Here is a 16728-nt window from a genome sequence, read left to right on the forward strand (position 1 = left end):
CAGTGTATTGTATGATTCTTCGGCTAGCAGTTGTGGAAAAGACATAACGAGAAAGACTACATGTGGCCGTGTTATGGGGTGACGTCACATAGGCGACATGTAGTCTTTCTCGTTATGTATTTTCCACAACTGCTAGCCGAAGAATCATACAATATACTGTTTTAACTTTCACAAAGCAATTTAATATTATTGAAATTAATTATGAAATTTATATTATGATTTTTTTTTATGTCATTAAATTATCAAGCCTTGGAACATTCCGCGGCACCCCTGAGCATGCGTCACGGCACCCATTTTGAAAAACCCTGACTTATATGGTTGATATAGATGCTATTACAGCTTTAGAACGATAGCAAATCAGATAATAACGAACAGCATACATGAACCAACTAAAGTACCGTATCATATTTATAATATTTTAAACGAACCATTCGGTCACGGGCTGCTGTAGCCGTGGAGTTTCAACTTCTTCAGGTGCTTCTCCATCCGGATCAGATTCTGGGTCAAACTGGAAAGCTTGAACTTGGACTGTGTGTAGACGAGCCATTGCATTATATCCACTGTAAACACTAGCGCATGGTACCGTGGCTCAGGGCCACACCCCCACCCTCCACCTGGACCCGCCTCTCTCCTCATTAGCATTTAAAGGGACAGACACAGAAACGGCATGTTTGTGGAGAGCTCATTGTGGGACTGGCTCGTAGTGGCTGTAACTCTGCACCAAGGCAGAATTTCTTGAACGTCTTCAAGTACTGTATTAGGGGCCCACTAACACCTGTATTAAAACATCCATAAAATAGCATGCCATGGGACCTTTAAGGATACACTAGAGCTCTCTGGTCTTCAGAGACCTGTTCCAGGTCTTCAGAGACCCCCTCCTGGTCTTCAGAGACTTGTTCCAGGTCTTCAGAGATCCCCTCCTGGTCTTCAGCGACCTGTTCCAGGTCTTCAGAGACCCGATCCTGGTCTTCAGAGACCTGCTCCCGGTCTTCAGAGACCTGCTCCTGGTCTTCAGAGACCTGTCCCGGTCTTCAGAGACCTGTTCCAGGTCTTCAGAGACCTGTTCCCGGTCTTCAGAGACCTATTCCTGGTCCCCAGCTGGACTCGGTGGAGCAGGTCTGCCTAGTTAAATCAGGCTGTTTGTTGTTTTCCACAGTTCCAACAGAATAACTGATACCTGCATATTACATTACATTATTTTTTATTTTAAATCGCTTAAAATAATTGTCCTTTTTTATCTTCTTTTAAAGCCATATCAATGGACTGTTTGATGGTGCTGTGTCAATAAAAGTGCCTTGTACAACGTGTGTGCGTGTGTGTGTGTGTGTGTGTGTGTGTGTGTGTGTGTTGTGTGTGTGTGTGTGTGTGTGTATTCTTCTTCTTTTACAGAACACATTGTGGATCATGTTCAAACCAAATAAATGCTCTGTCCACAAAAAGAAAAGATGCCTTCCATCCTCCAACCTCTAAAGTCTCCCAGTGGTTAGTGAGGCACTGCCTCTAACCTCTAAAGTCTACCAGTGGTTAGTGAGGCACTGCCTCTAACCTCTAAAGTCTCCCAGTGGTTAGTGAGGCACTGCCTCTAACCTCTAAAGTCTACCAGTGGTTAGTGAGGCACTGCCTCTAACCTCTAAAGTCTCCCAGTGGTTAGTGAGGCACTGCCTCTAACCTCTAAAGTCTCCCAGTGGTTAATGAGGCACTGCCAGCCCAGCCTCTAAAGGCACTTTGATCCACCCTGAGCAGCCTGGAGCTAAAGCTAGCTCAGCTCCACCTGCTCCACCACCACCTGCAGCTGGGGATGATGTGATGGGATGATGAGGATGATGTGGTGAGGGTGATATGATGAGGAGAACCCTAACCCTCACCTGGATCTTCATCCTCTGACAGAGCGGGGGGAACATCTCCCTGAAGACGATCTGTTCGTTCCACACGGGGTCCGCTGTTGACTTCTGGGTGGACGTGCGGCCCTGCAGAACATCAGACAGAGAGAGAGTGTTAACGGAGCTGAAGGAGAGATCAGAGGAGAACCAGAACTTTGGAACTCTCCCTCCCTCCCTCCCTGCTTAGCATTGATGAATGCTGGAGATGACTGATTGGTCAGGAATCCGCCAGCAGCATTTCACTTATAACATACTAATAATAATGTATTTCAAGGACCCTGAAGCCCCAGTAGTTCTGGTAGCAGAGAGCATGAGGATGGACTGACGGTCTGCCTGAAGAAGCTGACCACCACGTAGGGGTCGATGAGCGCCGTGGCGTCTCCGATGAAGGCCTTGGTCACGTTGGCCATGATGCTGGAGTTGTTGCGGGGCAGGCCCTCTGCCCTGAACACCCGCACAGAGAAGCGGGCCCAGGGCCGCTCCCCCGGCAGCCCCTCTGGGAGGAGCAGGTTCCTGGGGACAGGTGCATTCTGGGTCATGGAGGAGCAGCAGATGTTATCATTGTGATGAATATGACTATCTGATCCTGGACCAGTGAGCGTGTCATTGGGTGTGGTCTATCTGATCCTGGACCAGTGAGCGTGTCATTGGGTGTGGTCTATCTGATCCCCATGCTAACGAGACCTTCAGGTCTAGAGATTGGCGGTACTAGGTCTCACTTCTCGATCTCTTCCCCCGCATCGCTGGCCTTCTGCCCAGGGGGCGTGGCGTCGCCCTTCCCTGACACGCTGATGTCACACTTCACGTAACCTTTGACCCCTGTGCTGAGGTCACTCGGGTCAGTAAGCACCGCCCACTTATTGGTGAACTGGTGACCTAGAGGGAGGAGAGGAGGAGAGAAGGAGAGAGGAGGAGAGGAGAAGAGGAGAGGAAAGAGGAGGAGAGAGAAGGGGAGAGAGGAGAGGGGAAAGGAGGAGGGGAGAGAGGAGAGGAAAGAGGAGGGGAGAGAGGAGAGGAAAGAGGAGGGGAGAGAGGAGAGGGGAGAGGAGGAAAGAGGAGGAGGGGAGAGAGGAGAGGGGAGAGGAGGAAAGAGGAGAGGATGAGTAAAGTGGAGGAGAGAAGGAGATGAAGAGAGGAGTGGATGGGAGGAGCAGAGAGGAGCAGAATAGAGGGGAGGAGAGGAGATTTCTTAGATTTGAGACCAATTAGGGTCTGTACCAAAAAACTCTATCTTTAAGGCAACTAGTCTACTGTAGCAAAGCTAGCCCTGGATAGGGCGAGGTAGAGCAGGCAGAGCAAGGGGAGAACCAATGAGAGTGTGGATGAGGAACGGCGCACCTGGCTGCCGATAAACTGTGCCCACGTCAAGCTTGAAGGACCCGACAGAAAAACTCCTTAACATCTTGGAATGGACCACCTAGAGAAAGAGAGAGAGAGAGGGAGAGAGAGACAGAAAGAGAACGAGACAGAGAGAGAAACAGAAAGAGGCAGAGGTAGAGTAATGTTTGCTCTATTCTAAAGTGAGTGGATCAATATTTATCTGAGTCTGGTGGGTGATGAGTTGACTTACTGACAGCCGGATGACCTTGTCCAAGAACAACTCTTGATGGGCGAAGAAGTCAAACACGAAGTACTGCAGAAGAGAGAACAAGCATTAGCATGAGCACGAGCATGAAGGTTAGCATGAGCACTAGCAGGAAGGTTAGCATGAGCACTAGGATTAAGGTTAGCATGAGCACTAGGATTAAGGTTAGCATGAGCACTAGGATTAAGGTTAGCATGAGCACTAGCGGTAAGGTTAGCATGAGCACTAGCATGAAGGTTAGCATCAGCACTAGGATTAAGGTTAGCATGAGCATGATAGTAAGAAGAGGCTGTACCTCGTTGAAGAAGGGGGCGTTGGTTCCCTCTTTAACGGACGTCTGTTTCCTCTCATCTCCGATCTCGATGACCACGCTGGGGTCCATGTTCTCACCCACCAGCTGCCTAGCCTCAGTGATGTTAACAGCCACCTGAGACACACACACACCATTAACATGTCGTTGTGTGATACCCTAATGAAAGACACCTCTGTGTCTAACACTGCGTCTAACACTGTGTCGAACACTGTCTAACACTGTGTCTAACACTGTACAACACTGTGTCTAACACTGTCTAACACTGTTAGACAGTGGCCCCTTATTGTGCTGCATCACTGCCCAGCCCTGAACAGCCCACTTTCACTGGCAATGTACCACCAGTGCAAGCCATGTCATCCCAGGGGCCGCCATCTATTGACTTACCTGGTCCAACCCCAAATATGATGGAGTTGTTCATAGCCACTGCATATGGAATACCAAGGCCCTCAATTCCAGTGTTCAAGAGTGGCAGAGCGATTGAGTTCGCCCTGCTGAAAATGGCACTTGAAAACCTCCTTGATAATCACCCCCACCTTACTGAGCAGTATAAATATCAAATACTACTGGACCATCTTCAGCACCCAGGAGCAAATAAATTGGCCAGATCCTGCATGCATGACACCAGACCTTATTCCACCGCTCTCCGTTCACTTAAAGAGAAGTATGGTCAGCCAAGGCTACTGGTGCAGAGTGAAATAGGTGCAATGTTAAATTCCCCCATCATTCGTATAGGTGACATAGAGGCCTTTGATGATTTTGCCCTGTCTGTCCATGCTCTAGTGGGAATGTTGCTGTCCCTGGAGGGCCCTAACGGGTCTGAGCTGAGGTGTGGGTCCCATGTCGACAGACTCATTAGTAAATTACCTGTACAGTACAGAGACAGATTTGTGGAGCATTGCATTAATCATGGAATTCTGACTGGAGAAGCAAACCAAACATACTCCCTCCTTGACCTGTCAACTTGGCTACAGTCAAAGTCGAGAGCCAAACACATATCAGAGAGAGCTGTTGAGCTCCACAAACAAGAGAGGAACCCCAACCGTACGGGAAAGGAACGCCAACCCTCCAGACAAGTCTTCTCTGTCTACCTGTCCACAACACTGTCTACCTGTCCACGAAGGATAGTACACAAAGTGCTTGCACCAAAGAAAGGGTAAATATTGAGAAGCCCAAGCCTTATTGTCCCTACTGTAATATCAGAGATCATTTTCTGGGCGCATGCGCAGAATTCAAAAGGCTATCCAGAAATTGCATTATGAAATGGCTCAAAGAGAAGGATAGATGTGGCAAATGTGGGAGAATACATAAAATGGATAAATGCACCTTAAGGAAGCCATGTAACACCTGTAATGAGCTCCACCTGACCGTTTTCCATGATGCAATTACAAGCAAATCAGCCACAGTGATGCTAACATCCTCTCCTTCACAGCTCCTTTACATGGACAAACCCAATCGCTGCCATAAAGTCATGCTGAAAGTTGTTAAAGTATGTCTCCACAATGGGGAAAGGACCTTTGTCACTCATGCAGTCCTTGATGATGGTGCAGATAGATCTATTGTGCTCCCCCAAGCAGTCCAGTGTTTGGGCCTCACAGCTACACCTGAAAACATCTCCCTTCGTACAGTTAGACAGGATATAGTGCATGTGAATGGAGCATCTGTATCCTTTGAAATATCCCCCATCAATCGTCCAACCGAAAGGCATGATATCAATGGAGCATTCACTGCAGAGAATCTTGGACTGTCAGCCAAAAAGAAATGTAGGCCTACCGATGAAACGCCACGTCACAAGGCAACCCTATCACAAGGCATATAATAAAATCAAATGATTCCATTGCTCGTGTGGGAGGTCGTTTGCGAGCGGCACTTGCTGTCTCCCTCTGATTTTAATTCAACCATCGTGGTTAGGGTTAGGGTTAGGGTGTCCTCATATTGATCAATGACAGAAGACATACTGTAGCCTACATGAATCATGCTGAGACCAGCGGGTGTCGGATAATTTCTGCAGGCGTTTTTTGTTGCGATTGTTTGCCATAAAGCACTGTAGGCGCGTCGGTGAGGCTGTGATGAAGTTCACTATTTATTGGACCGTGTCTAGACAGTTACGAACATCCCTGACCTTAGTGGAGTGCACAATCGCCAAGTTGAGAGCGTGGTTTCTGCAGTGAACGTAGACTGCTGCGATGCGTGCCTTTCCCGCTTACATTGCCCGCATCATCATACCCCTGCCCAACAATATGGGCAGGAATCGATCTAGACCAGCAACAGCTATAGCCGTGTCAATGCCTCTGCGTTTGAATGATAATGAATGAATGGAACGTTGCATTTTTAACGTTGACACCAAAGTTTCTAGAGAGTGCGCGGCGCGCCAATCACTGAATGAATGAATGAAACCTTCTGCAGAATCAGAGAAAGTCTGCCCTCTTTTTTTTGGCGCAAAGCATGTTTCAGAAATCAGCACATTTAAATAAATGCTATAGTTGTCACACAGACACATGCTATTTTTTATTTTTGTAATATGGAATTATTTCAGGGGAGAAAATGCTGTGAAACAATGTACACACGGTGCGTTCAGGATTAGGACTGATATAGCATATGTCGGCCTAGACCTAATCAATTGTGTTTTAATATTTGTAGCATTCATCTTAGTCTATTCTTTTCGTAGGCTACTCTGCTGTTGGCCTTGATGGGGAGATATTTTCTTGCTGCCACAAAATATAGTTTAATCCAACAACATTCCTGCGTCTCCCCCTCATACGGAGCCCATTTCAGCACTGTGTCAGTAGACAGCTACAATCCTACGACGTCGTAAGAGCAGAGCACACGCGTTCATGTTAAGATGAGTTTCTGGAAACGTTCCCCTAAAATTAACAATGCATCGTGAGATCAATCGTACGATGGATCGTTCGAGCATGGATCCATCGTTATCTGGAAACGGGGCCCTGGTCTACTAGTCCAGGGCCCCGTTTCCCGATAATGATGGATCCAAGGCCAACAGCGGAGCAGCCTACGAAAAGAATAGACTAATATGAATGCTACAAATATTAAAACACAATTGATTAGGTCTAGGCCGACATATGCTATTTCAGTCCTAATCCTGAACGCACCGTGCGTAGGCCTACATTGTTTGACGGCATTCTCTCCCCTGAAATAATTACAAAAATAATAATTATATTACAAAAATAAAAAAATAGCATGTGTCTGTGTGACAACTATAGCATTTATTTAAATGTACTGATTTCTGAAACATGCTTTGCGCCGCAAAGAGGGCAGACTTTCTCTGATTCCGCAGAAGGTTTCATTCATTCATTCATTCAGTGATTGGCGCGCGGCGCACTCTCTGGTGAAACTTTGGTGTCAACATAAAAAATGCAACGTTCCATGCATTCATTATCATTCAAACGCAGAGGCATTGACATGGCTATAGCTGTTGCTGGTCTAGATCGATTCCTGCCAATATTGTTGGGCAGGGGTATGATGATGCGGGCAATGTAAGCGGGAAAGGCACGCTTACATTGAAAGACATTGCATTACAGGAAACTGCTGCGATGACGACGCTGAAGTTAGCCCCACATTCATTGCAGCCCCACATTCGCCGATCCCGCTTCTCTTAAGTTTCGACTCCACCTTAGAGAATGGTCGTTCCGGGGTGGGGGGAAGATTACCGTAATATCAAGTGAGCCCAGAAACCATTGAGACGCGGTGAATGAGTGTGCGTGAGTCTCTCTCTCTCTTCCCCCCGCCCCCTCACTCACACACACACACACACACACACACACACACACACACACACACACACACACACACACACACACACACACACACATGCACACGCTCTCTCTCTCTCTCTCTCTCTCTCTATGAAACTATGAACTAGCCTTATTTCTTCTTACCAGATTGACCTGGACTCAAAATTCTTTCATCACATTAATCTTTAAAATCAGATGCATATTTTTCACCCAGGTCTTCTGCTCTAAAAATGTTTACTTTTCCCACAATTTCATAGAAAAACCAAATGTCCACAGTCTCAGCCCATTTTTCCTATATGACCATTTTGTTATTGTACAACTACCATACGACTATCATTAGGTGGATACCATTAACAGTGCAAATTTTCAGATCTGTACTCTTTTAAGAAAGCCCTTAATTCCCTTGTGAAATGTGTGCTTGGAGTTTTCTTGATGTTATGTGCTCATCGATAGGCATTTTTACCATGTGAATGAGGTTACAGTTCAGGTTTGTCAGTGGCTCAATGGGATAATGCGTTTTTCTGGTGATCCTTAGGTTGAGAGTTTGAATCCTGATTAGAGCATTATGAACAAGCTGCACATGACATTCATCCATTGCTCTGCAGCCCACTCACCTGAAAGCCAAGGCACAATATGGCAATAAGGGGAATATCAACATCTTTCCTTCTTAATGTGTCATATTTATGTATCTTCCATTAGTGTGTTTTTTACTTTTAATTTTGCTCTGACCCCGTTAATCACCACTTGCGGTTATATTATTGTTTGTGTTTATATTATATTATATTATATTATTTTATTATATGTTAAAATTTCTTAAGTGATGCTTTTGTTGCATATTTCTAATATATGTTTTACTTGAGATCCCAAAGACATGCAAGAGGGATAACCTACATTCAGTATATAATGTATATAATGTATAATTGTAATGTGTGAACCCATAAAGATGAAAGATTTTTCTTAATTGATGGATACATTGACTTCATTATTTCATAAGAATTTATTTTAAGTACTGGGTTTGTTATAGTTCTATCCCACTACCTGGAGCCATATGTGAGTAGTAACGAATCCCAACTCTGTTAGCACTGCGAAACCCCACTGGTGTGCACCTCCCGCCATTCATCCATACAACCCATCTCAGAGACAGAATAGGCTCAGCCCTAGATGCAACCGAATGTATTTAAAACAAAAGCGTTTATTGTAGTTTGTTCATCTCACCAGTGTGTTAATCTCGTGAGGGAAATTCAGGAGTTAGAGCAGCATATTACAGAAAGAAATAGAAAACTGTGCATATCAAGTGTGATACATTGAGCAAGATAACGAAGACAATAAGATATTAACAGAGTGTGTCCTATTGCTCTGTGAACACTGTCTTTCTCGGGTGGCAGCCCAGTGTAGCAGCACTGTTTCACAAGTCATGCTGCTGACCAATAGACTGCCTGCATCTCACGGGTACAGAATTCAGTATCCAGACCATCACCGCCTTAACTTCTCGATGCCCTACACAGCCAACTGAGTAATGAGCGGAGATGAGCTCCATCTGGTAGGGTTTGACGAAAGATTGCTAACGCTCATTTCTACCCGGTATGAACATTCCAAGGATACTTCATGCCATGTCTAGTGTAGTATCTAACGCCATTTCAAAGCTTTCCGTTAGGTGCCTCAGAAATTCAGCAAAAGTAGCAAAATTGCATGATATATGTAGAGTTCAAGTTGAAATATCTCCAAATTCCCACCGTGGATCTTTGAATTTATGGTATCATTAGAAAGCTGGGGACGTTTAGTGTCCATATGTGGTGTCATATCTAACGCCATTTCAAATCTGTCCACTAGGAGGCGCAACCAAATTGAGCAAAATAGCAAAATCGCATATGTGAAGAGTTCAATTTGAAATATCTCCAAATTCCCACCGTCAGTTATTTATTTTGTGGTATCCAGGCCCGGTTCCAGAACAGAATGCCTTGGGGTGCATCGATTACAGGGGGTGCACCGGTACTATAGTAAAACCAGCTACCCAGCTTCAGTTCAGACTTCGCTTTTTACACAGGCCTTTCTACCAGTAGATTGACAAGCACTTCTGGGTAGTTGTACTGACATGTTGGGACAAAAACATTTACTGTGCTTAAAAGATGGTATCACATCATGTCTTGTGATGTGGAGAACATTTCAGCTGCAACGTTAGCTTATTGATATCCAAGCTTTGGATATGAGAATGAATTAATAATGGTTAAATTAAATCAAATTTGAAAAGGCTCAAGAGGTTCACATACTTTCAAGCAGCACTGTAGCCTTGTGAGACCAAATAATTTAACAACATAAACATAAAACATAAAACATGCTCTGTATTTATATAAGTGAACCACTAAATGTCACAAAATAATTTTACATTATCATTCACAAGATAATGCTTGAAATATATCACTTCATGTCTAATACATCTAGATTATATGGAACCTTTTGAATTAAATTACAAAAAAATAGCTTTTCCCTGATATTCTAATATTATGAGATGCACCTTTATGTGAACCACTTAATGTCAATAAGTGCTTATTCTGCTGCCCAAAACTTTTAATGCTGACAGATAAAACCCAATTAGGAATGTTATTTTCACAAAAAGTAATCAGTAATACATAGTGCCTTTCTTAAAGTTCACAAGATTGTAAATAAATACAATCAAAACACAATTGGCAATTATGGGTTCTTATGAACAACACAGTGGCGCCGGCAAAGGCTGCTTGTCCGGAAGTGAGAGCTGCGCCGGCAAAGGCAGCGAGTCGGGCAGGATTGAGCTAGCGTTGCTAGTGCTAGTGTTCACAACGGTTATACTGTCTGATGTATTGGATTCTTTTGCGGTGTTCTTTTTTATTTTCGGATATCCATTGTAAATGCCTAATTGTTGCTGCCGAAGAAGTTTAATGTCACTGACGTGCGCGCCGCCGGACGGGGCGCAGTTCACGCGCACCTGTCATAATAATAATAACGTTCTTATCGGTTTAGTGAACAAAATAAATGCAGCAAACAACGGTATTTAATGGAACAATTAGTTTTGTGAGCAAGTGTTTTATTTTTTTTATCATATTTATAAAAAAATAATAATAATTCACTCCCTCCTTTTTTCAATTGAGGGTGCAAACAATTTTTTTGGGGGTGCAATGCATGCTTATGCACCCCCGTAGAACCGGGACCTGGTGGTATCATTGGAAATCTGGGGACCTCTAGTGTCCAGATATGGTGTAATATCTAACGCCATTTCAAGCTTGTCCACTAGGAGGCGCAGCGAACTTGAGAAAAATTGCAATATCGCATGATATATGTAGAGTTCAATTTGAAATATCTCCAAATTCCCACCGTGGATTTTTGAATTTATGGTATCATTAGAAAGCTGGGGACGTTTAGTGTCCATATGTGGTGTCATATCTAACGCCATTTCAATATTCATGATATATGTAGAGTTCAAGTTGAAATATCTCCAAATTCCCACCGTGGATTTTTGAATTTGTGGTATCATTGGAAAGCTGGGGAGGTCTTGTGTCCATATGTGGTGTAATATATAACGCCATTTCAAACTTGTCCACTAGGAGGCGCAGCGAACTTGAGAAAAATAGCAAAATTGCATGATATGTGTGAAGTTTAAGCTGAAATATATCCAAATTACCACAGTGGATTTTTGAATTTGTGGTATTATTGGAATGCTGGGGAGTTCTAGTGTCCATATGTGGTGTAATATATAACGCCATTTCAAACCTGTCCACTAGGAGGCGCAACAAACTTGAGAAAAATAGCCAAATAACCACAACTTTCCTTTTGTCTTAGCTGAAGAGAGTGAGGAGGAGGAAGAGAGAGAGAGAAAGAGTGAGAGAGAGAGAGAGAGAGAGGGGCGGGGGGGGGAAGAGAGAGAGACTCACGCACACTCATTACCGCGTCTCTCCCCTCTGATCGCAAACAAGGGTTTCTGGGCTCACTTGATATTACGGTAATCTCCCCCCACCCTGGAACGAGCATTTGTTAAAGTGGAATCGAAATTTAAGAGAAGCGGGATCGGCGAATGTGGGGCTGCAATGAATGTGGATCTAACTTCTGCGTCGTGCTGCGATGCACAGTTTCCCACAGCAGTCTACGTTCACTGCAGAAACCACGCTCTCAACTTCATACGTTCGTAACTGTCTAGACACGGTCAAATAAATAGTGAACTTCATCACAGCCTCACCGACGCGCCTACAGTGCTTTATGGCAAACAATCGCAACAAAAAAAGCCTGCAGAAATGATCCAACACCCACTGGTCTCAGCATGATTCATGTACAGTATGTCTTCTGTCATTGATCAATACAAGGACATTTTAACCACGATGGTTGAATTAAAATCAGAGGGAGACAGGAAGTGCCGCTCGCAAGCGAACTCCCACACGAGCAACGGAATCATTTGATTTTATTATATGCCTTGTGATAGGGTTGCCTTGTGACGTGGCGTTTCATCTGTACATTTATTTTTGGAATTTTAAATTGCTGCAATAAATTAGATTTGTGTTGACTTCTAACATGTCTCTGTCCTTGCTGTTTAAATCTAACAGTAGTCTACGAGTAATATATATGCGGGAACCACTGTTTTTGGGGTATTGCGAAATTGCGCCAGCTGGACATTCAGTGGTATTGGATGACGTGTTTTGACACATCCAATACACGGAATGTCCAGCTGGTGACTCCACTGAGGCTATAGTAACGATGCATCTTAGTGCTCTATGAGTATCCCTGGAGCCGTCGTTAGCTATGAGGGTTTTAACAAGGTCGTTACGTAACGATGCTTTTGGGAAATGGTCTGAAAACTCTGCGATGATCGTAAGGGTTTTAACGATGTCGTTAGGCTAACGATGCTTTCGGGAAACGGGGCCCAGCGTTATTTCCATTGCTTCACAATCAAATCTGTTACACTTTATCAGTAGGGTAAATCTACAATGCTTCTATTTTTTATTTTATTAGTAACTTTGCCTTTATTTTCTCACTTTCTAAAATGCATTTTTTTTAACTCTGCCTTACTAAAATGTTTTTTTTTGCCTTTATTTTCTATCAATTTTACTTTTTATTTATCTATTATTTTCTTTTATTGTATGACAATGTTTATATGTGAAGCACTTTGAGTGTGCCTTGTGTATGAAAAGTGCTATATAAATAAAGTTGCCTTGCCTTGCCTTGCCTTGCCTTGCCTAGGGGGAATACCCTTATCAATAGAAATCCACTCCGCGTTCTCCTGGTTTCCTAACACACAGCCGCATCATGCACGCATATTGAAAACATGAATCGAAGCAAGCAATGTTGACTTTGAGAGTCAGATCAACGACAGAGACGGACTTCAGCAGTAGTCATTGTCAAAATGTTCGGTCAAAATGGTCATGTTAGATTGTTAACTTGTTAATTTAATCAAAACAATTAAAATGTAGCATACAGGAATACAGGGTGATGAGGATATGGCGTAGACATACAGGAGATTTGCCAGTCTTTTGTGTCTGCAAATGACAAAAGACGTCACACTTTTGGAGCCTTTGTATGATCTCAGCTAAATACTTTTGTTCTAATTGTAAAAATCCAGCTGTAGGCATGATACAGAGAATAGGGGAGAAATATGATTATAGGAGAAGAAAGAACATTTAATGAAAGGACAAAAATAAAAAGGAAAATCAACAATGTTGGGGAAAGGATGGAGATAGTAAAAGCAAGTCTTTAACAGGTTAAAGATATAAGAAATACATTTTACTTTTTATTTTCTATTTGAAATTTCACTTCAGTTATTTTATTTCACCAAAATCCTTGCATTTTACTTGGTTTGCAGTTGTATTGAGTTATAGTTTTATGTTCTGCAGGGCACTGAATGCTAAGGTTGATTCTAATTTAGGTTCTGAGTAGCCTAGGTACACATTTTATGTTTCCTCATAACTTGTATGGGCTATATGTTGCCTCAAAGTTACCTCATTCTTTTCTAATTCACTCTCAGATTTTTTAAATCCTCATATTTTTCTCTCAAATTAAATAGAGAATAAAGTGCCAAAAAAGTTGTCAGTGTCAGTCCTCTGTGTATTACAACAGAACATAATAGTAGTCAGTAATTGCAGACCATGCCGGGTCCAAGGAAAAACAATGCAAGAGGGAGATCATTTATCTAAAAACATGGTAAAATGCACCAGAATGCCCTGGAAATCCAGAGTTCTTGCGAGAGCACAATTTGAATTTGCTCAGCGAGTCACTCTGGGAACCAGCAATATACTCAATCCCCGATTCCCCTGGCCCAGAACATTAAAGGTCCCATGACATGCCACCAGGTGTGGTGTGATTAGCCGTTACAAGCCGTTTTGGAAGTCTGCCCCTTATGACATCACAGGTGGGCGTGTCCACCTAGATGTGTGACAGATAGATTAGCAACTTTTGCTAGAGTCCACTGGGTAGGCTGGTAGACTATCCAGCACACATCTAGGTGGACACGCCCACTTTCTGCCGCTTATGAGGTCATAAGGTTAAGGTTAACATAACAAGGATTTCCAAAATGGCTTGTAACGGCTAATCACACCACACCTGGTGGCATGTCATGGGACCTTTAACCAATCACATCAGTGTATCTGATATAGGCGGGCCAAAAGTGTTGCTGTTTTACTGACCGGACACGGCAAGAGTCTTATCTATTGGTTAGCTCCGCTGGTCTGGATACGTCACCCCTTGTATTCTTCTGATTGGTCGTAGTGTTATCCAATTGCGTGCAGTGATATTTTCAAATGCATGATTGGTGCCGCCCCTCGAGTTAGGCCATTTTCATTACTCGTTGCCAGACCCTACAGCTTTCTAGATGTGGGTTTGGATTTCCAGGCTACCAAAATGCTGGAAATTGCATCTGCTTCTTTCAAAATTTTCCAATTTTGCCAAAATATGTCCCCCCACACTCAAAATGCTGCTGACGCTCTTGATCGTGTCTAACACTGTCTAACACTGTGTCGAACACCGTTTCTATCACCATGTCTAATGCTGCGTTCCAGGGAAACTTTTCAGCCCATAAGTTACGACTTAAAGTCACAACCCATGACATCCAGGCAATTCACGACAACAAACCCTTCTGCGGCTCTGTGGGCTATACTACGAAACTCGATTAGCGGGTAAGCAATGCCACATTCGTGTCCAAGCTAAACTAGGCTTTGAGCACTCAAAGCCTAGGTTAGCTGGGACACGAAAGTGGTTTTAACATCGCTGTATCACCATGGTGACCGGAGCAGTTGTGTAAAAGCACCGCCTGATGACCAATCAATTATCTTGAAAAACAAAGTTATATGTTCCGTGTGCAAAAATGCCACTAATATGGACGTTCATACCATAAAACATGTCCTAACAACCGATTTATTAGTTTTTATAGATAATACCACAGAGGCCGCCATTGTTGTTTACGTGTGTGTGACGTTGTAACTGGGAGTACATCGATCTGGTACAAGTTCACAGGTAGTGAGTTACGGGCACTTTCATGGGTAGAAGGTTTTGAAAACGAGTTACGTGTTTCCTGGAACGCACCATTACACCGTGTTTAATGGGATTCATGGACCTGGAAGATTTACCTGGAAGCTCTGTGGCTTGCTGTCTTCTTTCTGGATTTCAGTGTTCAGAGGACACCTGGGGGAGAAGGAGAGGAGGAGAGGAGGAGAGGATGAGAGGAGGAGAGAGGAGACGTGGGGAGGAGAGGGGGAGAGGAGGAGAGGGGGAGAGGAGGAGAGAGGAGACGTGGGGAGGAGAGGGGGAGAGGAGGAGAGGAAAGGAGAGAGGAGACGTGGGGAGGTTGAGAGGAGAAGATTAGGGAAAAGGTAACAGGAGGATCAGGAGCTGACATTTTGTGAAAGCATTTGAAGGAATCAAACATTCTACAGTCAAACACACACACACCTCTTAGTGGGGGGCGGGCGTGGGGGAGGAGGAGTGTGGGTGACGCCTGGCCCCTCCTCTTTTGTCCTCCTCTCTTTCAGAGGAGCTGAAGAACTTGAAGCCGTTTCTACATCTACACACACATACACACTCATCAAAAACACAAAGCATACATATATCTCTATAGCAGTATATCTCCCCTACAGCTCTATTCATATATCTCTATAGCAGTATATCTCCCCTACAGCTCTATACATATATCTCTATAGCCCCCAGTATATCTCCCCTACAGCTCTATACATATATCTCTATACCCAGTATATCTCCCCTACAGCTCTATTCATATATCTCTATAGCAGTATATCTCACCAAAGGCCCCCTCATTGGTCAGCACCAGGCCAGTGTTCACCTTCTTCTTCTTCTTCACCTTCAGACCAAACATCCCCTTTGCCTTCCTGTTGTCATGACAACACCCTCATCCCATCAGACACATTACTACTGCAATATACTATATATATATACTATATATATGTTATGTATTCATTTATTCACCCATACAGTGTGTGTGTGTGTGTGTGTTGTTGTGAGTGGTGTGCCTGTGTGTGTGTGTGTGTGTGTGTGTGTGTGTGTGTGTGTGTGTGTGTGTGTGTGTGTGTTTGTGTGCCTGCCTGCCTGCGTGCGTGCTTGTGTGTGTGTGTGTGTGTGTGTGTGTGTGTGTGTGAGTGGTGTGCCTGTGTGAGTGGTGTGTGTGTGTGTGTGTGTGTGTGTGTGTGTGTGTGTGTGTTTCTGAGTGGTGTGTGTGTGAGGCTGTGGTGTGTGTGTGTGTGTGTGTGTGTGTGTGTGTGTGTGTGCCTGTGTGTGTGAGTGGTGTGCCTATGTGTGTGTGTGTGTGTGTGTGTGTGTGTTCTGGTAGCTCACCGTCGGCGGGTCGCAGGACTCTCCGTAGCGTCCATTCAGCTGAAGAACAGAAAGAACCTTCTGCTACACAATCCCAGTCAGGAACCAGAACCTTCTGCTCTACACCTCAAGAAGGAGAGCCAACAGAGAACCAATAACCACAACCTTCTGTCCTAAACTACAAGAACAAAGAACCTTCTGTCGTACACCATGAGAACCAAACCACCAGAAGCCAGAACGCAAGCAGGTCACAGTGGAGGTTCTCCCAGGACTCTCTGTCTCTCCTCTCCTTCTCTTCCTCTCTGTCTGCTCTCTCTCCTCCTCTGTCTTGTCCCCTCTCCTTTCCTCTCCTCCTCCTTAGAACAGAAGCCATGTGATTTTGATGACAGGATCAATCATCACATCAGTGTCCCCTCCCTCTTCCTC

The 16728-nt window shown here is 44.1% G+C and overlaps 1 protein-coding gene across 1 annotated transcript in view; it reads right to left on the reverse strand.

Annotated features, from left to right (window-relative positions):
* Positions 1 to 16358, reverse strand: part of fer1l6 (fer-1 like family member 6) — a gene marked incomplete at both ends in the record, with an annotated part of 76380 nt that extends 60022 nt beyond the window's left edge. Inside the window, 10 exons of the mRNA XM_084478218.1 lie at positions 1866 to 1967; positions 2207 to 2393; positions 2600 to 2756; positions 3219 to 3297; positions 3451 to 3513; positions 3761 to 3892; positions 15105 to 15159; positions 15427 to 15538; positions 15775 to 15860; positions 16324 to 16358. Coding sequence (XP_084334344.1) covers positions 1866 to 1967; positions 2207 to 2393; positions 2600 to 2756; positions 3219 to 3297; positions 3451 to 3513; positions 3761 to 3892; positions 15105 to 15159; positions 15427 to 15538; positions 15775 to 15860; positions 16324 to 16358 — 1008 coding nt within the window. The remainder of the gene's footprint in view (positions 1 to 1865; positions 1968 to 2206; positions 2394 to 2599; positions 2757 to 3218; positions 3298 to 3450; positions 3514 to 3760; positions 3893 to 15104; positions 15160 to 15426; positions 15539 to 15774; positions 15861 to 16323) is intronic.
* Positions 16359 to 16728: the final 370 nt, after the last annotated feature.

Source organism: Micromesistius poutassou (genome assembly GCF_964030765.1).
Source record: "Micromesistius poutassou genome assembly, chromosome: 14".
In the NCBI taxonomy this organism is placed as follows: Eukaryota; Metazoa; Chordata; class Actinopteri; order Gadiformes; family Gadidae; genus Micromesistius; species Micromesistius poutassou.